The sequence below is a fragment of the Salvia hispanica genome, chromosome 4 (assembly GCF_029641045.1).
Source record: "Salvia hispanica isolate PSC_SH4W2 chromosome 4, Shi_PSC_v1, whole genome shotgun sequence".
Taxonomy (NCBI): Eukaryota; Viridiplantae; Streptophyta; class Magnoliopsida; order Lamiales; family Lamiaceae; genus Salvia; species Salvia hispanica.
This window is the reverse complement of record NC_142695.1, coordinates 21,687,811-21,709,547: the sequence shown is the minus strand read 5'-3', so window position 1 is coordinate 21,709,547 and position 21,737 is coordinate 21,687,811. Positions and strand designations below refer to the sequence as shown.

The following is a 21,737-nucleotide window of genomic DNA, read 5'->3' as shown; positions in this document are numbered from 1 at the left end:
ATACCACATGTTCTAGCAAAAACTCATCTTTACTCAACTTAGCATAGAGTTGTTCATCTCGCCGAACTTGAAATACTAACTGCAAGTGATTAACATGTCCATCTGTACTTCATGAATATAATAGTAAATCAATAGAAATAATCACTAACGGATCCATGAATAGTTGAGAGAATTTGTTCATCAATGCCATAAATAGTTGTAGGTGCAATAGTTTATTCGAAAGGCATAACCAAAACTCATAATGGTCGTACTGAGTTCAAAATGGTGTCTCTGCAATATTCTCTTTAGCTATCTTCAACTGATGATATCTTGATCGAAAACCAGTACACAAAAATAGTTGCTTACCTTGAAATTGATCAAATAAGTCTTCTATTCTCGGTAATAGATATTTATTCTTCATGGTCACTCGATTCGACTTCCAACAGTATATATAATGTCGCAGTGTATCATCTTTCTTCAAAAATAATATTGGTGCTCTTCAAGGTAAAACATTAAGTCATACATATCTCTGACAACTCTTGTAACTGTTTTCTTCAACTCTTGAAACTCTAATGAAGACGGTTGATAAATATAAATAAACATAAATGCAGTGCTCAATAGAGAAATATGTCTCCCGATAAGGTGAAAATCCAGATAAATTTGCACTTCCTAAATCACAAAGCCGATCTGGATAATATAAGAAAACCTGGAACAATATATTGATTACCGTAAAATATCACTCGATCCCGTCACGATGATTATATTGCCATTTTGTTTACTTGACAAGCTACCTTCGTTCGATGAAGTGAAAACCAATCTATACCCATAATAATATCAAAACTTGTGTATGAATAAGAGAATCAATATCCACTGGCAGTTCAATCGAATTAACTCACAATACGTTCTTTAGAAAACCATGTATATTGAAATAATGTCAGCTCATAATCAACAAACATAAAACCTTCTCTGCTTCTTATCACAATACACTTCTTTGCATATATTTAGCATTGAGTTCTCTAGAAAAATTGTCTGAACTGAATACCAGAATACCAGAGATTGTATCATAGCTTGTGGGATTGTTTCCCACCAAGAGTAAGTATAGCTTCAAAGAAGAGATACCGTATAATCAAAACCTTCTTCTGACATACAACTCATCTGATTGCACACCGGTTCTATCACTTTTAACTATATCTCAGCCTCAGTCAGATTAGTCCCATAAAATCAACAACTTCTACTCGAGCTCTTTAAATTTTCTACCTCTTTACCTCATCATTGGTCCATGTACTCTTTGTTCTAAAAGTCTGGGTAATCCCCATATGATGCGACATGTATATGAAATGTTTCTACAATTAATTGACGATGCAGGGCGGCTGACCCTTCTCTCCTCGTTGTCACATGTTCATGATAATTGAAATGAAAATGAAACTTCTAACCATAATGTATCATACGATATTCATATATGCCATGTCCCAGCGGGATTCTATCCCCGCTCTGATACCACCTAAACTGTCACACCTCAACCCTTATGACGTATGCACTTACTATAAATAAATTCAGAAATTTTAAATAAATAAATCCACGCGCCAAGTAAATGAAATGCACATTTTATATAATTTCAAAAACCAATATTTAACAAGTACATGTTTCAAAACATTCTAAACAGTAGTGGGACCCTCTCACCACTCTATATATTGTACATTTATCTACATGCAAAAACGATGAGGATGAGAAGGTTGCCAAAACGTGTCAGCCGCCGACCCTTATAATAACTGTAACTCACATCAACCCACGCATCATTGATATCTTATTCCTGAAAAATATTAGTGGTTTATATAAGCCACAACTCAGTGTATATAAATCTTACCTTTAATTCCACAGCCCAAACAATCAATTATATTCTTTAACCAATATATATAACAATAATCAACAAAATTAAAAATTAAATCCATATACATATGCACGTGCCACTCTGTTCAGTTTATTATTCTGTGACAAATCAAGCCTGACATCTGCCCGGGATTCCATTGTATCTGACCCGAAGGTCTCATTGCCATTGTACATATATATATGACCCGAAGGTCCATTGCCATTGTATATATGACCTGTAGGTCTCATTGCCATTGTATACATATATATGACCCGAAGGTCCATTGCCATTGTATATGACCCGTAGGTCCATTGCCATTGATATCAGACCCAGGGCATGACTGTCACAGATCCTCTTTAATCCAATGTTTCAAATAATTCCAAAACCATGTGCAAAAACATATCAATTGCATCAATTATATATTTCTATCGTATAATTCATTTACAATATATAAAACATATCCATTGCACCAATCACATATCCATACCATATTCCACCATCTATATCAAATAACACATAACCATTTTAGCTCACATCATATAATCAAATTATTCATTATATTTAACACCTACCAAAGAAGCACATAAAACATGTAAAATTAAAAGTGTGATTTATACACACCTGATTATGATAGGAACCTTTGATCTCGTCTAATGATTTCCAATCTCGTCAAACCATCTTCATCTTCTTTTCTTTGCCAAACTCGTTTCTTTCGCTCCCTTCACCATTTTTTTTTCTCCCTCTTCGTGTCTAATATTCCTCTTATATTTATTATCATTTTTCTCTTTTAATATTACCATCCATAATATAACTTATTCATCCTTACCTCACTACACACGTCAACTGCATGAGACGTGCCATCTCCTATCTTTTTCTTTACACGTGTCCTAATTCTAATTCATATATATCAACTTGAAAAAGTGTCCTATTACATAACTTAGTTAATATATATATTTTATAAATAAAATAAACTGCACATAGGTATAAATGCGTATCCTATTAAAATATTTGACAAAAGTCCCGGTCATATTGCAACATATGTATGAATATTCATTACCTTTTTAAATTAAAATACACATATATATTTTACATGTACTTAGTTTAACTATATTAAATTTATCAAACAAATATTTGTTTCTATCGGATATAAATGTTATGTCATGTTAATGACAGTATAATATATAGAAATATAAAATAAAATACTAATACTTTGGTCATGTTCCAATCAATATTTATTATACAACTAATAATATAAATATGTAAAGATAAATAAAAATATGTCATTATGCAAAATGATGCATGTTTCGGGTTAGGGATGTCACACGGCCCCACCCTCTATGCTTTTCACAAGTAACCCAAAGACAAAATACTCAATCTGTCTCAAAATAATACTTCTATTTTTCTATTTTTGATCTCTTTTGCTCCATTAGGGATAGCAGATCATGTTAGTTGGTTCATGATCAAGTCAACCCACCTCAATAAGGCCTAACTTGATCTTGACGTGTTAAGAAAACCGTCAACTAGAACACGATATAATATGAGCTGACACGATATGATACCCAAACCTAATATTACATGATAAAAACCTAAAAGTATACGTTTAAACCTAAAATTATACAATTAAACTTGATTTACACTATAAAAATCCGATTCACATGATTTAAACTTGAATTATAATAACCTAGAGAATAAAACTAAAACATAATCTTTTAAAAAATAGATATGAAAGTAATTAAAATAACAGTAAGATTCTTATTGGGTTAACTCAATAAAGACACAAACCCAATACAGCTTGACACAAACCCATTAATTTCATTCGTGCCGCATAAAAAATGGTTGGTCCTAGTAATCCAATAACTTATTTTTTCTATCTACAAGTAAAGTAATATCTAAAGCACATTTTTTAATCATGCCTCTCGAATCCACAAATTTTATAGAAGATGTAATTTGTTTTTATGTTGATAACTAGCAGTACTATAAATTTATTCCTTGTAATTTGGTTTGCGTTACATTTTAGCACGTTCCGTATGCTTCAATTTATTTTATTTTTATTTATATACAGTATATATTTTTTAGTTTTTGATAGTTGTTGCTTCAACTTGTTACAATTAAGTATATACTACTTGCTTAGAGAACCACACAACGATCCGCTAACAAAACCAAGGTAGATTATGTTATTATTAAGAAACAAAAAAACTGAATATTAAATTGAAGAACAAAACATATTAAAATATGGATTCAAAGATTCCATTTCAAAGACCAAGTATTCTGTGCAGAATCATGAAAAAGTATGGTCGTATAACTTTAAGGATTGGGTTTGCAGTGTCTTGATTCATTGCATTGCGTGAAACATGCATACAAGTAGCAGAAAAATCATAAAGTAATCTTTTGAAATTGTAATAGTTGGTAATATAATTTGCGAGTGAAAAATAATTCCATCAGAGAAAACAAAATTTGCATTTTCCAAAATTTGAAAATGGATTTCTAAAAATTGAAATAGTTCTCGCGATAAGAAGAATTCTTATCTGAATAACTACTTTGGTGAAATTGTGCAAAATTAATCGGATTCAAATTTGGATTACATATATTGTTCACGTGGCACATTAAAAACACGACACATTGTAAGGCCAACTAAGAAATTGTAATTTTTGGGGAAATTGGTAATGTTAATAGGCATATTTATGTTTAGTTACATGCATATTAGTGTCTTTTTTGTATATTGTGTGTTTAAACAAATAGTAGTATAGTAGTATATTTTAATTTTTTTGGTATGGCCCGATTGATGGATACTAGCTAATCATGTGGCCATGTAGTGCAGAAACATAGGCATTGGATTGCAACGCTTATGATTGTATAGAGAATACGAGTGATGGGTGTAATTTGATGATTTCCCCTATTATTCTTATCTTCTTTATTTTAGGAAGGATACATTGCATTTGATACCCTAGCTCTATTGACTTATGGTTGTAGAGGTAATATTCATAATTAGCTGGGATACCTTATAATGTTAATTAATGTGTTAACTTGATAGGGGTTACTCTTGATTTATTCATTTTAGGAGTTGAGTTCATTTGACCAAATCTTTATTAACACTATATAATACTACTATGAACATTAAAACATACTACTACTAGTAAGCAACAATAAAAAAAAAATAGATAGTCATTTCAATTCCAAGTCCCTGGTGTAGTGTATATAGCTTAATTTGAAAGCATTTCTAAGTATGTCGATGCACAACTAACAAAAAATGGTAAGAAGGCAATTGAAAAAGAGCAAGTAGAAGTAGAAGAAGTATAAAATGATTAATTAGTGTAGTTTTAGGGATTTGGGAAATCTTGATTCTGGCAGATCCTCCCACCTAAATCATATTTCGACAGGATTTGGCTGTCCAAGATAATTCTACTAAATTGAATACTAGTAGGAGTAGTATATAATATGCATATGAGTATAATGAATGCATTGCTAGGAGTACATAACAAATAATTAAAGAGTAATGTATGAAAGAGAGATGAGCAGGGAAGAAACAAGGTGGAGAGTGGAGAAAAGGGCTTCTTCTTCTGCTTCTATCGGGTGGCTGCTGCTGGGGCTGCTGGCGGTGTCGCTGCTACTATTGCCACCGATTTTGCCGCCACTCCCTCCGCCGCCGATGCCACTTATGCTTTTTCCGGTGGGGATTATGGCCCTTCTCATGGCCCTCGCCTTCTCCCCAATGCACCTAATTTAAGTCACATGATCATATGCAGCAGCCGCTGGGATTTTCATCAGGAGGCCGCGGGTCGCAATGCCTCTCTACCGCTGCAGCTCCGCCGTCTACGGAGGCGGGCGGAGCTCCTCTTTAGGGCTGCTTTGTGGGCGGCCTTTGATTTTCTTCAATTTCTTATATGATGATGATATAAATTTTATGTTAGGAAATAATTGATTTTGTTTTGGTCTCTCAAAATACCATCTCAGTTTTTCTCTCTAAGATCTTCTATTCTATGATGATGATCTGTTATAGCTAGAGATAAAATGATATTACTCCTCTTCAACTTAATTTCCTTCATCGAAGATGTTATCATTTTCAGAATTTTTTATAAGTCAGAATATAGTTTGTAAATATATTGATATTAGTTGATAACTACTAAATTCAGAAATTCTCAAAATTATAAAAAAGGGAAAAAAGAGCTTATATACAAAGCTAATTTTAGTTGTAAATACTCACTTTGAGGAAAAAAGAAAAGGCCATCTATGTATAACAACTCACGTACACCAACTACTAGCTACTACCACTGAAACAATAGTTTTACAAAACAAAAAATCTTTGAGCCCCAACGGTTTACAGATAAAGATGTACGAGTCTTTTTTTTTTTTTTTAATTATTTCTCAATTTAAGCATGTCATCCTTTCTTCGTATTGTTCCAATTTTATTGGATGTCCATGACGAGACCTTCTGTCCTATTAGAGCATCCACAATAATAATAGGCCAACCATAGGCCAGCCACTCTCTCTCCCTGCCACGTCAGAAGCACTAAAAATTCACCTGCCACGTCAGATTTAGGCCAGCCATAGGCCAGCCGCAATAAAAATAATTCAAAAACAACTACATTTTACGGAATAAAATTTACGATTAAATTACGGAATAAAATATACGGAAAATTCATTCATTTCATTAAAAAAAAAGGTACATAGATTAAAAAAAAATACATGATTTTTTTTTAAAAAAAGGGCTTCCACACACGAGCCCCGCCACTCTCTACTCCTCGTCGTCGCCGTCGCCATCCTCGCCGCTGCCACCCGGGGTATCTGAGCCCGCGTCTGAACCCCCCACCAGTGCCTTCGAGGCATCCAAATCCACCTGCATGTTCTCGAGCATCGAGTAGAGGAACCTCTTCTCCGTGGGGTCGGTTGCGGTCTTCCACTCTTGGAAGACCACGAACATACGTTCCTCCGTGTTTGCACGCGATAATAAAGTGTACGCGCGTGGAGGTGGGGGGCTGCGATGACCTCATGGGGCGATAGGGGGGATCCTCCCCTCGCTGCCCGTTGCGCCCGCTTTTGGCCAACCGAGCGAGGGCGACGAGCAACGGATGAAGGGGAGGGAAACTCCTCAGCATCCGGGGGGAGGTCGTGGGATCCGCCGCTGCTGCCGCTGTAGTCGTCGGAATAGTTCAGCCTCTGATTCTTCGGCCACCCAGCGTCGCACCCCGCCCGGAACTTCTCGGAGTCCTTCAGCAACTCATACATAGCACTCCCAGAAGTGGAACTCCTTGTACTTCCCTGCCAAGGGGAACTGATTCTCGGCTATCCTCTGGGCGTCGTCCTCATTCTGCCCACTAGTGAGCTGACGGAGGGCGTTGGCGTATAACGCCGAAAAACGGCCGACCGCGGCCCTAATGCGCTCCCACCCCTTCCGGACCTCCTCCCCGCTGAAGTCCTTCCCGTGCGGGCAGTGCCTCCTATAGGCAGCTCTGATCTTCGCCTACATGTTGACGACCCGCTGGTTGTTCGCAACCAGTGGATCGTCGTACACCTCCAACCACCCCCTGGCCACCCCGGCGTACTCATCCTCCGTCCACTTCCTCCGGGCGGGAGTGTCATCAACAGCGGGCTGCGACGACTCGCCGACCGCCTTGGCCTTCCCCCACGTCTTCTTCTTCGCCGGCCCGCCCCTCTGGAACGGGAGTGTCCGGATCGCCGAGATCGATTCCCATGTCATGCAATGACAAAAGGTCATCGCCAGTGAACTGCGTCTCCACTGGGGTCGACGTGTGAGACGAAGCCGTCAAAAAATTCAGAGAGGGACGATAGACCGCGTCCCCTCCCGGTGACCCCTGCATCCCGGGATGCATACCGTGCTGCATCCCTCCCTGCCACATCATCCCCATCATCTGCTGCTGCATCTGGGGCATACCTCCCCACCCCGGCGCTGACTGCCCGCCGCTCCCCTGGCTCCCCTGCCCCCCGCCTGGCATCCCTCACGGCATACCCCCCTGCATCCCCCCTGCATTCCCCCCGGCGCACCGGCCATCATCCCCATCAACTGCCCCCAAGGGACGTTAAACCCTGGGCCCATCTGGCCCCATCCAGATCCCACGGGTACCGTGGGAGTATGAGAGCCGCTCGTAGCCGGACTGGACTCGTTGTTGTTGTCCATCGCTCTATGATGTTCTTGTACAGAAAGTTAGAGAGAGAGAATATTCGTTAAAACAAGTGGTGCAAATGAAAATGAAACTAAAATCGCGTATATATAGGTTTTCAAAAAAAAAAAAACGAAAATAGGCGTTGGCCGATCGGCACGCCACAATGGCGGCCAGCGCATCGGCCAGCGCCCCTGAATCGGCTAGCCCACGCCGATTTTCTAGCCGATTCGCCGCTGGCCGATCGCAATGGTTCGGCTAGTCGATCGGCCAGCGCCGCGAATCGGCTAGCCGGCACTGTGGATGCTCTTAGCATCTTTCTTTGGATCAGGGCTGATGAAATACAATGCTGCCAAGTGCCAAACCTCAAACCTGTAGCACCATCGTATTTGTTACTTGGTCTTGGGAAAAACCGAAAACATAGATATCCTTTAGGACGAATAACGAAAGAGCATATGATCAAAACATAGCATTAGAGTATCCCCATCCGTGCTCTTTGGCAAAAGCACGGATGTGGCCCGGGACCCACTTTTATTCATTTTATACTCACTGCTCTTAGGCAACAGCACAACACCCACATCAATGCTCTTCTGCAAGGACAAGCTCAAGGGTCCCACCATTCCATTATTCAATTTAAATAAAAACATTTTCATAATATTAAAATGCATTAAAAATACCTGGAATATTATTACAAATTAAAAAAAAATTAAAACTACATAATTCAAATCCTAAAAATTAAAAATTACATTATTAAATTCATAAAATTAAAACCCACTACTCGTTGCCGAATTTCGTCTATTTTTGGGATTAAAATAAAATTCAAAAAAATGGTAATAAACGGCTCTATTTTTTGGGAATCCAATTTTTTTTTTTTAATTTTTGGTATTATTTTTGATTTTTTTAAAAAATAAAAGGCAAATCCAACGGCTAAGCCGTTGACCAATCGCGTGCCGCCACGTCACGGACGTGCTCTTATTATCGAGCAGCGTCGTGCCGTCGGCACGGACGGCTTCCATCCGTAAGGACACCGTTGTGGATGCTCTTAACGGCTACAGAACACAACTACTAATGCGTAACCAAATTTCGACATCCATTCACATTGATGGAAGGACTGGTGATAAGTCTTGCTCGGAGGAGCATACTGAGCTTCAATAAGATTGGGAAACCAAAGTGAACATATAACCACTTAAACCTGTCATGATCATTTCTCTACTACCAAATCCATGATGACACACAAATAATTTATGAACTTGTTCTGCATAATTCCTATGATAGACAGGGCATAAAATAATGTGCTAGTAATACAACTAACCATTTTGGCGCGACCAAACAAACTAGAAAGTAGGGTAATGTGTTAAATTCTTCCATTATTTCAGCCTTTCAAGGAACTCTGTTTTTCAGCCTTTAATGGCAACACTATCTAAAAATAATCATTTCAACAACAAACAAAATCCCCTCTTATGCCCAAACTAATCTACCACAGCTATCCACTCCACTTTTCACATGTATGTAAATTTAATTTCTTACAAACAAATGAGGCTAGGTGTTATTGAAGGAATCCATCAACATTCCAAATACTAACATAATTCATTATGGGCACCATTACTTAACAAAAATATACTATTGCAAGTTCTTGTGCCATCACGATACAAGGTCCACAGTCCACACCATGTGGCATAGAAATCAATCATCAGTGGCACATTCCTCTCCTTCACCAACTCCTGGATTTCTTTTTCTACGAATATCAATTAAATAAAACTGCAATTAATTGATTCACATCAATTTTACTTTCAAACTTATGATTTTAAAACTATTTCTGAGTAAAGATAACATATTCTGAATGGGAGAATAAGAATGATCTATCAAATTTTAAAACTTCCCGTTGCCATAATTATTTATCGTACTCCCTGACAAAATTCATGATACACCAAATTGTTTTCTTGATGCTTTTGCAACCTCTAAATCATGTCTTTTTTTGTAATAAATGGAGTGCCACAATATTTCTTCTTTCCCCTCCACGTGAGAAAAAAAATAATTAGTTTGTTGTTTGCAAGGTCATCAAACTAAGACTTGCATATGATCAATCCAGCTCAACAACGTAGTACAAATTAAGAGTATGATGTTAATAGGTGGAGAGGTGAAAATCATATTACGACTTGTGATTTGAAGTAATTGATCCCATAAAAATCTAGTAAGACATATTAGTAGTATATTAATTGATGAAATCGGTTTATTGGATGGATGTTGATCCTCTAGCAAAAAGCTTAGCAATCTGTAGCTGAGTGTTAGCAATGATCTCAGTCCGTTTAAGCTCCAGTTCCCCTCTCTTGGCCTCTGCTTCCGCCCTCATCCTCTCTATCTCTCTCATCGTCTCCATCCTCGACTCCTCCGCCCGCACCACCACCTCCGCCACCCACCGTATACTCTCCCCTATCTCCCAGCTCCCCTCCCTTTCCCGCTTCCTCTTCAATTTCACCTCACCAATTGCCGCTGTGCTGCTGTCTCTCTCATCAATCGCCTTCTTCGCCGATTCCTCATTCTTGCCGCCCTCTCCCAATCCTTCCTCCTCCTACATCATCAATCCTTCCAATTAACCATCCAATTTAATTTCCACAACCGATTTTGACTTTGATTGATACATACCTTACCCACTCGATCCCGATCGCCGCCGTTCGAATTTTGCGTACATGGAAACTCAGCAGCAGGAGCATCGGCAGCGACTCCGTTATTCCCGCGGAGGAGGAGATCGAGGCGAGGATAGAGCGGCCACGAGGAGGCGTCAGCCGCCGCGGCGGACTCCGATCGGTACCGCTTCTTCATGGACTCGATCTTATTCTTACACTGCGTGAGCGTCTTGGCCGATTTGGAGGCGCCGGCGCGCGCGGAGACGTGCTTGGCGACTTCCTCCCAGTCCTGGCCCTTGAGCTTGGCCCGGTTCCGGAGCGTCCATTTGGCCTCGTACGCCTCGAGCAGGCTCGACACCGCGCCTTCGCTCCACTCGTCTCTCTTCAGCCGATCGCTAACATTTCTCGGCGAGGAAGTGTTAGGGTTTTGATTAGGCGAGAGGAGAGATGGTGCTGGGTTTTGATTATCATCTCTCTCCATTTCCCCTTCTCATAATTAGTTTGGTTAGTATTTTGCTTCTGCTAACATTTTGTGGCTAATTTAGAGAGGGAAAAAGAAGAGAGATAAGCCACTAGCATTTCATACAAAACAAATTGGTGTGAAAATGAATTTGATAAAGCAAGCAATAAAGTAGTGAATGACTAGAGAGTCATCTTCTATTTGTCTTTTTATTAGTCTAGCTAATTATAGGTCATTGGCTTGTTGCATCCTTTTCTATTATTCCTTTGGTGATGATTCGATGATACGTATACGTATAACAAAGGATGATAGTTTGATGCATCGATTTAATTTACACTAGTTATATGAATATATTCTAGTATGTGGTTTAATGTGCCTTTAAGAATCCCAAATTGCAATCAAAGTTGTTGACGGTCAAGAAGTATTCGATTCCCTTGCAACAAGGACAAGATTGGATGATGTAAATTCAAAGGATATTTAATCCCAAAATGACTAGATGAAATCAACACAAAAAAGTTGGAAGGGTTAGATATGATTCTCTCACGATAAAAAATGAATAAAAAAAAAAGTAAAGAAGAGGGTGTGAGGAGTGGTGGTGGTGGTGGACAATGGGAGATGAAGATTAGATTAATTAGGTGAGGTAGTCATATGAGGTAATGATAGTAATCCAACTTTAGGTTCCACTCGTTTTATAGTGTTGATATGAAGCCAACCATGACATCCACCCACCCATCAACGGCGGTGGTGCTGGTTCACGTGGGCTTGTCACCACCACCTCCACCATTAATATCCTTTTTAACCATTTTTCCAGCTGACCTTACATCAATCTGATCAGATATTTTTTCCACTGAAAGGTCACTTTTCCAATTACAAATTCCTCTCTATGAACATATGGGCAACCATGAAAAGTAGCACGTCTCACTGATTTGTGTCGTATAAATATATTTTTATTGCTTTTGTGCAAGCCTATGGATGCATTTGTGTTTATTAAACTATCGAAGCTCACACTACGTAATTAAGACGTAAAGAACATATCCAATTAGTAGTTTGTACAATAAAACAGACTTCCCCTTCTTTTAGACGTTCCTCAAGTTTTATCTTCTTCAATTAATGGACGCGTGCACTAATTCAACCAAGTGTAATTTATTCCATCTTGATTATAAGTCGAAAAATGGAAAAATTGAAATATATACTGCTCCCTCTGTCCCACGATAAAAGTCATATTTCATTTTAATCATAGATAGCAAGTATGTCTCGCATTCCACCGACTTATTGCACTCACATTTTATTATAAAACTAATAAAGTATATTTAAGTGAGACTCATATTCCACTAACTTATTCAATCCACTTTTCTTTACATTTCTTAAAATTTGTGCTCAAGCTAAATAATGAGCATAAGATCGGACATTACAACATGAGTTACTATCTTACTGATAGTATAATATCTATACAAGGTCTCCTATCTTTGTAAAGACACTTGTCCCGTAAGACACCAAACATGCTCTTTTCGCACAGAAGCAAGAGACAGCTCGGAAAGATACCAAAAGATCATTCGGATTTCTACAAGTTAGTTTCGCAATCGTTAAAGGTTGGGTTCAAAGTTGATTTCAAGATGCGATTGCTACATCAAGTACGCTTGCATTATAATGCACAACTTGATCATAGAAGACAAAGGACCAAACATGATTACATGGTTAGAAGAAGATGCCCCACGTCGTCAAGCTCCGCCAATACTACCAACTCCACACACCAATGTGCACCGCCACCAATCCGCGAATACATACGCCGTTAGGAGTCATCTCGCGATTTCATTACCCACGATCAACCATAGCACAACAACTAGTGATTTGAGTTAAGATTATATATTTTACCGTTTCCAATAAAATGCAATTTTAGAATTTTAATTATGTATTTTCTTATTTCCAAACTTGGGTGATGACACGAGATTTTAGGAGATACTCCCTCCGTCTTATTACATGTGACACATTTCTTTTGGGCACAAGTTTTTAAGTAGTGGTGTTTAGTGGTGAAATGAAAAGAGAGTAAAGTAGGAGTGAGAAAAAAGCAGAGAGAAAAAGCAGAAGATGAGATAAAGTAAGAGATGATAGAATGTTGTTTTTTTGCCATGAAAGAAAATGTGTCACTTATAGTGGGGTGACTAAAAAAGAAATACGTCTCACTTATAGTGGGATGAAGGGAGTATTATTCTGTGTGTTAAAGTGCACAGTGAAAATATATATTTATATATTACTGTAAGAGAGTAGATCATTTACATAGTTCTATCTGATAAAATAAAGTTCTTTTCAGTAGGTGTTTATCTAGAAACCTCATCTCTGTTTAGTGCACATAGATGCCTAATAATTAGTTGCCTTTTAAAATTGCATATATTCATTAATTAAAAATAATTAGATTCATCGGATAAGAAAATTGAAGATAATAGTATAAAGTAGTAAAATTGAAAGTTTGAAAAATGAAAAGCAAAAGGTAATGTATGGAACTACTTAGCTTATTCAATTTGACATACCTCCATCGTAAAAACAAATACTGAAAAGAAAAAAAAGAAGAAGAACTACTTAGCTTATTCAGTGCAAAAGTATCATCAATTCATAGCTTATTCAGGCTTTTCGTGCTTTTTGTTCTTCCACTGATTAAAAATCACTGTAACACTGACTATTGTCGCCCAATAAATATAATCTTCATAAATGATTAATCCAAAAAGTAAACAATGTTCATTTCTGCATATAAAGGAATGAATGAACTTATTAGCTACAAAACCTCTGATAATCTCCGAATTATATTGCCTCAATTTCAAAGGATTTTTTTATCCCATAAAAGACTGCATAAACTCTAGTTCTTACATACAGAATCATGCATGACTTACCAACTCCGGTGCTAATTTCATATCCTTCTCCAAGTCTCCAAAACGAAGATGCTATTATTAGCATACTAGAAGAAACCATGTGAGAAAATAAAGAGGAGAATGTGATATAGAGGTGTGAAAGATATCTCTACTACTATAGAGTAGAGAAAAGAGACTATTTACTACTCTCTCCTCCCACAATAAGAGTCTTGTTTTGTCATTTCAGTATGTCCCACAATAAGAGTCTTATTTCATTTTTATCATAAATGGTAAGTAGGCCTCACATTCCACCAACTTATATCACTCACAATTTATTATAAAACTACTCCATCCCTCCCAGTTTAGGAGTTAGAATTAGTTATGACACAAGTTAAGAAGTTGGTGGAGTGTGTAATAAATGAAGTGAGTTGGTGGAAAGTGAGATGATTTGACTTTTTGGTTTTTTCATTTTTTTTTTTTGTTAATTTTTATATAGATAATGACACTTGGGTGTAGTTTTGATGAATAATGAGATAAAATTTTATGTCTAAATATGGAAGATTCTAAATGTGACTCTTAAACTGGGACGGACTTTTATGGCAAAATGTGACTCTTAAACTGAGACGGAGGGAGTAACATATATAAGTGAGACTCATATTCTATTAACTTATTCAACCCACTTTTCTTTATATTTTTTAAAACGCGTGCCATAATTAAATAGAACTCCTATTGCGGAACAGAACGAGTATTTAGAGAGAAAAAAAATGAATGACGATCTCCTGATTTTTTTCCCTTTTTTCCAGTTATGAACCGAATAAACAAAAAAATTAAATGAGCTTTTTTATTATGCTCAGTCGTAAGATCCATGCACAGTGTTAATTGGCAAATTAGGGACTAGCGGATGGTGTGCTTTTACCCTATGAAAATTGTAAGCATGCTGTGACTTTTTTTTTATTTATAAATTTAAAGGTCATGTCACAGTAGAGTTGAACTTGATACCTTTAGAATCGGGTCTAACCACACTAGCACTATGCCAACATACGTACACGAACACACGCACACCATGCCCTTTGACCTGTAACTCGGTGGTTCAAGCCTTGATGAGTTGTTTTGTAGTGCGCATAGTTTTGAGCATTTGTTGCTGTAATATGACTCCATTCCTTGAAAACTACTTATATTTTGTCATATTCCTTTAACAATCATTACAAAAATCCATTTCCAAAATAATTTTAGGATGTTATACTGTGACTCCATTCCTTGAAAACTACCTATATTTTGTCACATTCCTTTAACAATGATTACAAAATTTCATTTCCAAAATAATTTTAGGGTGTTGTTGCTATAATGCGACTCCATTCCTTGAAAACTACAGTACTTAAATTTTGTCATATTCGTTTAACACAAACGTGTAGTAGTATGACCTTAGAAAATGATAATTTCCCTTAATTTGGTTCCAAAACATAAAAATATGTTGGGATGAATAGTGTAGACTGTAGAACCAAGTTTGAAATAGGTAAAAGGAGTAGATTGCCCGCAGGGGCTTAGCGCAGTTGATTTCGGGGGAGCAGATATTGCTACAGTAAAAGGAGTAGATTTATTTGTACTGCAGGTAGGGTAGGGGGAGTGTTAACACCCAACCCGTGACAAATTACACTCAATTTCAGAAATACAAAAACTAACCCAAAGTCCAAACCCGTGAACGCTCAAATTTAGTAAATAGCGAAATTTCACTGTCGGCACCGACACAAATCTAGCTACACGCCTCACGCGCCACCCCCAGCCTCGACTTGGCCCCGTCGATCAGGATCCGGTGGTTCTGCTGCTGGAAGCTCGCTATCACGTTCAGCGCCGAGTTCAGCGCCCCCTCCGGCGCCGCCGCCATCGCCAGGCATGCCGTGCTCCCGGCGCTGCTCCGGATCACAAAGTTGTCCTGCGGCAGCGTCACGTTCATCCCCGAGAACATGAACGTCATCGTCGGCACGTTGATCGCGCCGCTGTAGCACGTGTCGAACCCTCCCAGCGACGTCACCGCCGCGCCTCGCATCCTCCGCCGCACCTCGTTCCTCACCGCCTCGTACGCCGGCTTCACCAGGATCGTGAACACCGTGCCTAATCCAATCCATTAAATTACAGCAAAGGTTAAGCAAATCGATGGATCAATTAATTGCCATCTCCGATCGCAATTGGTGAAATACCTGAATCGAAAACGGTGCCGGCGCCGGTGTTGGGGTCGAAGGCGAAGGCGGATGGGGGAATGTCGAGGACCTTTCTCCCGAGTCTGATGGCGAGGAGATTGACGTAGTAGAGAGATGATCGCCTAGGGTTCCTCAGAAGGGGAGTGGTTTTGATTCGGATGGGCTGGCTGTGGGGGCCCAGCCTGAGTGATCCGGCGAAGTTGACGGACTTGTAGCCGGGCAAGCAGTAGGAGAATGTGGATTGGTAGAGGCTGGTGGTCTGGCTCATTAGAGATAATGGGCCTCGCCCAAGGCCCAATAGTCCCTGGGCCGGGAACGACGAGCCGGTGCTTTTCTGCACGCACCCGAAGGTGTAGCCGCGGACCGAGTCGGTGGCGAGGGTGATGTTGTCTTGCACTAGACCGGCTGAGATGGAGGAGCTGCCGTACGTCGTGTTGAACCCGCACGACGCGCCGCCGCACCTTCCGTTAGGGACCTATATGTAAATATATCTAATTATACTAGTACTCCCTAACTACAAAATATCGTCATTCAGCATTACTTCAATGTATGTGAAATTTGAAACAAAACAAGTAGGGTCTGATGACACTAGAAAACTAATTGATGGTCAAATTAATTATCTCACTTAACATTTCCTTTTTAATTCGTCTTCTGCTCTATTTTATCTAAGTTTTCATTCTAAAATGTCGCATCACTCAATAGTAGTTCACGGGCCACACACTAAACTGAATATTCTGACAGAGAGAGAAGAGGAAAAGGACAAATAAAGAGGTGGTGGCGCGTGAATTTACCTGGGAGCATTGAGGGGAGCCGCAGCGGAGGGGCTTGAAGGTGGAGGACTTGGCGGGGTCGAAGGTGGAGGAGGAGCAACCGATGCAGCCGGCGCAAGGGATCCAGGCGGCGTCGTTGCTGGTGTCGAGGGCGACGAGGAGGTGCTGAGGTGGAGTGCCGATGTTGACACGGACAATGTAGGTGGGGTTCTGGGTGACGGCGCGGCCGGAGGCGACGGGGACGATGGAGCGGCCGGCGACGAGGCTGGAGAGGTATTGGAGGCGGGTTTTGTCTTGGGCCTGCGAGTCGGCCCATGAGAGAGAGGTTTTGGGCCTGAATGGGGAGCAGGGGCTGTTCACGTGGAGCACTTGGAGGGTGGAGCCGTGGTCGGCGCCGCCGCAGCTGGTGGCCGTGGCGGAGGGTTGGTGGCAGAGGAAGAGGAAGAGAGCGAGTAGTGAGAAGAGGAGAGCGGCCATGGTTATGGTTCAGTGAGTGAGTGAGTGTAGTTTGTGAGCTTATTTATAGCTGAGAATGTGATAGGGGTGACCAAAACGATTTACTACTTTATACTCCCGCCGTCCCCCATTAAAAGTCACACTTTTCCATTTTGGTCCGTCCTCAATTAAGAGTCGCACTTCATTTTTACCATAAATAATAAGTAGGTCTCACATTCTACTAACTCAATTCACTCACATTTTATTATAAAACCAATATAAAAAAATAGGTCTCACATTCCACTAACTTTTTCAACCAACTTATCTTTACATTTCTTAAAACTCGTGCCCGGTCAAAGAGTGACTCCTAATAGGGGACGGAGGGAGTAATTTTTACTAGAAACACAAAACTCTAAATTTAATTTTAACATGGTAGGAGTATAAAATCAAGCTTAGGTCAAAATATATTTAGATACTGTACATTTTAAATTTGAATATTAGTAAAAAATAAGTTTTCTTAATCAAAATTGAAACTTAAGAAATCAATAAAGACAAATATTGATGAGTTTTATATTTAAATATTACTCCTAGTATTAAAAATTAGTAGTACTAGCATTTTGTTTTTTCTAACCAGCAATACTAGTTATTTATGAGATATGTCAGTATAAATTACTTTTCATATATAAAGATATTAATTCTTGTACTAAAGTTATTGAGTTATCAAAATAGATTATACTAGTAGACATAAATTTTATGTTTGAAATTGGACATGATATAGTAGTAATTAATATTGGAAGAAATATTAGTCATTTATAGTGGGAAAATGGAGTAATATTTAGTAAAATGAGTATTTCCGAATTAAATAATTTTATTATTCAAATTTAACTAATCTTTGTTTTAGATCTGAGTCTTGTATTCAATGGTTTCAAGTGTAGTCATATATTCCATGTGATTTATCAATGATTGCATAAAAACAAGATTTATCCTATGAACTGATTAAAGGTAAAGATGATCGGTTTATTTGAATAATGTTAATATTAGTAAAGTTGCCTTTTTCACAAGGTAAAGATACGTGACTTTAGGTTTGTGGGGTCCAATGCATTTTTTTAGGTTGTGTATTTAAAAGTTTTAGCTTCAATGAGTGCGATGGATATGAATCTAATAGGAAAAGATACACTACTATTGAAAATATTAACAATATTTTTAATTTTACAAAATTCATTAAAATAAAAATTAATTTGTTATTTAATTTATTTATTTCAAGTTACAGGAAAATTAAATAAATTGACTTTTATTTTCTATAATTTTATAGAAATTAAAAATACCAATAATAATTTTTTATATATTATCATCAAACCAAACATTATAACTAAAACAAAATAAATAATGCTAAATGTGCATAAAATGAAAATGATGATCATAGATGCCCGCACAAGGTAGGAAGCTAGCATATCATTTTGTTCAAAAGTTCATATTTAGGAAGAGCAGGAATTTTTTCCTATTTTTCTTCTTAGATAGCTAAATTGGTGAAGGTAAAAATAGAGGAAACCTCAAAGTACTACTTCCTCCGTCCCTAAAAGTTTGTCCTAATTTGAGTTATTCGCGAGTTTTAAGAAATTGTTTAACTTTGTATGAAATGAAGGTGTGAAGTGGAATAAGGGATCCACGTTGAAGAGATTGAAGGATGTATTTAATTTCTATTTTTAAAAAGATTTCAAATTAGACAAACTTTGTGGGATGAACGAAAATAGTAAAATTGTGGGACTAATGGACTAGTTATTATTACTCCTTACCCACATATACCAAAATAATGAAGAAACGAAAGTTGCCAAACTGTGCATCAGCAGTGCCTAGGGAAACAAGTGGCTTCTTAGTTCTTAAACATCAGCTGGTTTTGTTTGTACACTTAAAAATAATTAAGTACTACCACTAGTTACCTAGGTTACAATAGTACTCCATATAATTGCTTGGGTGGTTTAGAGATCATGCTAAATTAGATTAGTAGTATCTACCAATAGATTTGAATAATTAAGCTCAATTAAATCGAGGACAGTTCTTGTTATAACCTTTTGTATGATGATATGCTGACCCTTTCACGTTTCATCTAGCTATAGCAGATTTGTAGCATTTGTTTGTTTGTAATTTGTATTCCCCTCAAATGGGCTAAATGCCTACTCACATGGTGTTATAAGGTAGTATGTTATTGATTCAAGAAATACTTCATCATACAAATCTCCACTACATCTTTCACATTTATATCTTTTGTTAATATTAAAATACTAACTTTGTAAATATGTGATATATATGGCATTTCTTTGGGTTGAGGCAAGCCCTCATATGCCTTGGTCTTAAAGCAAATATATACTCCTACAATGATATGATACAATTATTTCTCCTCTCTTTAGTCAACATTTTATTGGAGCAAGGCACGCCATATATATTATCACATTCATTCCAACCCCTTTCAGATCGATGTCACATGGAGTACTATATGTCGGTTTTACAAATTACAATATGGTTTATGTTAGTATTTTTTTTCTATTCTTCAAACTGTTGCATATGAAGTGGGGTACACATGTGCACCGACGAGTGAAACTATAGTAAATTTCCACACTATTGGAAATATATAAATGTGTACATGTGTTTAATCGCTAGTGTGCAAAACTAAAAATAGAGAATGTATCTCAATTTATGGACATTTTGTCTTTACTTTGTTTGTGTATGTGTGAATCCGAGAATGTTGATCTGGCTTGTGAGAGTAGCTCCATGTACTACAAAACAACGTTATAGTACTAATTTAATTGTGACAGCGTAACCAAGATTTCATTCCTGTATTTAATTCTAGTTTTCTGAGTAGATGTTCGGTTTAAAATAATGGCATAATTAGAGATACATATTTTCTCTTGTACTGCTAACCAGTCAGAGCATGTGAAGGTAGTATAAGTATATTCAAATATCAAAATGCTTGGCAAGTGTATATATATACACTGATGAGATCATGAGAGCTAACGCATACAAAATTGGAACCGTGTGGTGCTGCATTCTATGTTGGGGAAGACCTAATGATCGAATCTGAAATTTTAAGCATATCGGTGCTGAAAATATTCAATTTTATATAGTATATAGGAGTACAATATTTATGAAACACTAGATGATAATTGTTTTCCACTTATCACCATCACACCATGTCTGAAAACCATCAAAGAATAATTTTATTATCAATTAAAAAAATATCTCTCAGTATACAATTAAGGCATTTTTAGCTAAAAAATCATTGAGACGAAGTAAAAACAAGAAAACAAAATATGGTGCAAATAATGATGCTGTGGGACGAATTTGGTTTCTAGAACATTTTTTGGTTCGTTCTTGTGGTTTGCCATATGATTCACTTGAGACTGAATTGAACTAAATTAATTTACTTATTCACAAATAATCATCAATTAAATACATAATTATTTATCAATTAATTAACAACATACCAAAAAATCAAAAACACATACATATAACTATATAAGCAATCACATTTCTAATTTGCCTAACCACCTAGGGTTTATACAGAATTAATAAATTGCTAAATTAGTTAATTTAGCATCAATCACATTTTTAATGTAGATATACTACTAAAGGGCATTTTCATTTTCTCAACTCCTATCTAAACACAAACTCAAATATTATCTGAACAACACCACCTTAAGGTTTTGCATATGTTTTCATTCGTGGATGGTTAATTGATTAATGGCTGTGGAAATTAAAGTAATTCAGCTATTTCTTTGATATTTTTGGGCTTCTTTTTCAGCTCGTGTGATTTATTGGGATCGTATAGAGAAGATTGGATGGTTTTGAACTCTAATTGTATAAGACTAATTCAATTTCTTTTCTATTTGTTTACTTCTGCTTCTAAATTCGGTATTGATTGAAAATTTCATAATCATAAGAGCATCTGCAGCGGTGCTCAAACCGCTGCTTGTCCGTCCGTGCCGCTGAACACTCGCACGTCCGTCCGCCGATGGAGCCTGTCCGTCCGTGCCAGCGGCACGGCGCTGCTCTTAGCTAAGAACACGTCCGTGCCGCTGAGCACCATTACGTGGTAGCTTCTGATTGGCCAACGGCATAGCCGTTGGCAATTTCGTTTTTTTATTTTTTATTTTAAAAAAAATCGAAATTTATTTTAAAAAATGTTTTTAAATAAAAAATATATATTTTCCCACTTCCCAAAAAAATATATCCGTTTTCTACCCACTTTTAATTTATTTTTTAATTTTTTTTCCCCAAAATTCACATTTTCATCTATAAATACCCTCACTCCAACACAAAAAAAATCACATTCTCATCTATTATCTATACTATCATCATCTACATTCTCTCATCTTTTTTCCTCATACTCTATCATCTAAATTCCCACCACACTACACAATGTTCGGCTCCGGTGATCATCCCTCCGGCAATCGCGG

General features: G+C 37.7%; 2 protein-coding genes and 2 long non-coding RNA genes across 4 annotated transcripts; all 4 read right to left on the bottom strand.

Annotated features, from left to right (window-relative positions):
- Positions 1 to 1,578: 1,578 nt before the first annotated feature.
- Positions 1,579 to 2,656, bottom strand: LOC125197221 (uncharacterized). The gene is made up of 2 exons (XR_016137496.1): positions 2,468 to 2,656; positions 1,579 to 1,789 (listed from the first exon to the last, which is right to left on the bottom strand). It is a non-coding gene; the product is annotated as an uncharacterized LOC125197221 (long non-coding RNA).
- Positions 2,657 to 10,079: 7,423 nt separating this feature from the next.
- On the bottom strand, positions 10,080 to 11,224 carry LOC125192490 (sequence-specific DNA binding transcription factor). The gene is made up of 2 exons (XM_048090082.2): positions 10,606 to 11,224; positions 10,080 to 10,531 (listed from the first exon to the last, which is right to left on the bottom strand). Exons 1-2 carry the CDS (start codon positions 11,065 to 11,067, stop codon positions 10,193 to 10,195), a joined length of 801 nt encoding a protein of 266 aa, XP_047946039.2. The 5' UTR covers positions 11,068 to 11,224; the 3' UTR covers positions 10,080 to 10,192.
- A 1,154-nt stretch (positions 11,225 to 12,378) lies between these two features.
- On the bottom strand, positions 12,379 to 14,012 carry LOC148927465 (uncharacterized). Its single transcript, XR_016137552.1, has 2 exons — positions 13,929 to 14,012; positions 12,379 to 13,782 (listed from the first exon to the last, which is right to left on the bottom strand). It is a non-coding gene; the product is annotated as an uncharacterized LOC148927465 (long non-coding RNA).
- Positions 14,013 to 15,457: 1,445 nt separating this feature from the next.
- Positions 15,458 to 17,361, bottom strand: LOC125196043 (Eukaryotic aspartyl protease family protein). The gene is made up of 3 exons (XM_048094398.2): positions 16,873 to 17,361; positions 16,082 to 16,556; positions 15,458 to 15,995 (listed from the first exon to the last, which is right to left on the bottom strand). Exons 1-3 carry the CDS (start codon positions 17,326 to 17,328, stop codon positions 15,637 to 15,639), a joined length of 1,290 nt encoding a protein of 429 aa, XP_047950355.1. The 5' UTR covers positions 17,329 to 17,361; the 3' UTR covers positions 15,458 to 15,636.
- Positions 17,362 to 21,737: the final 4,376 nt, after the last annotated feature.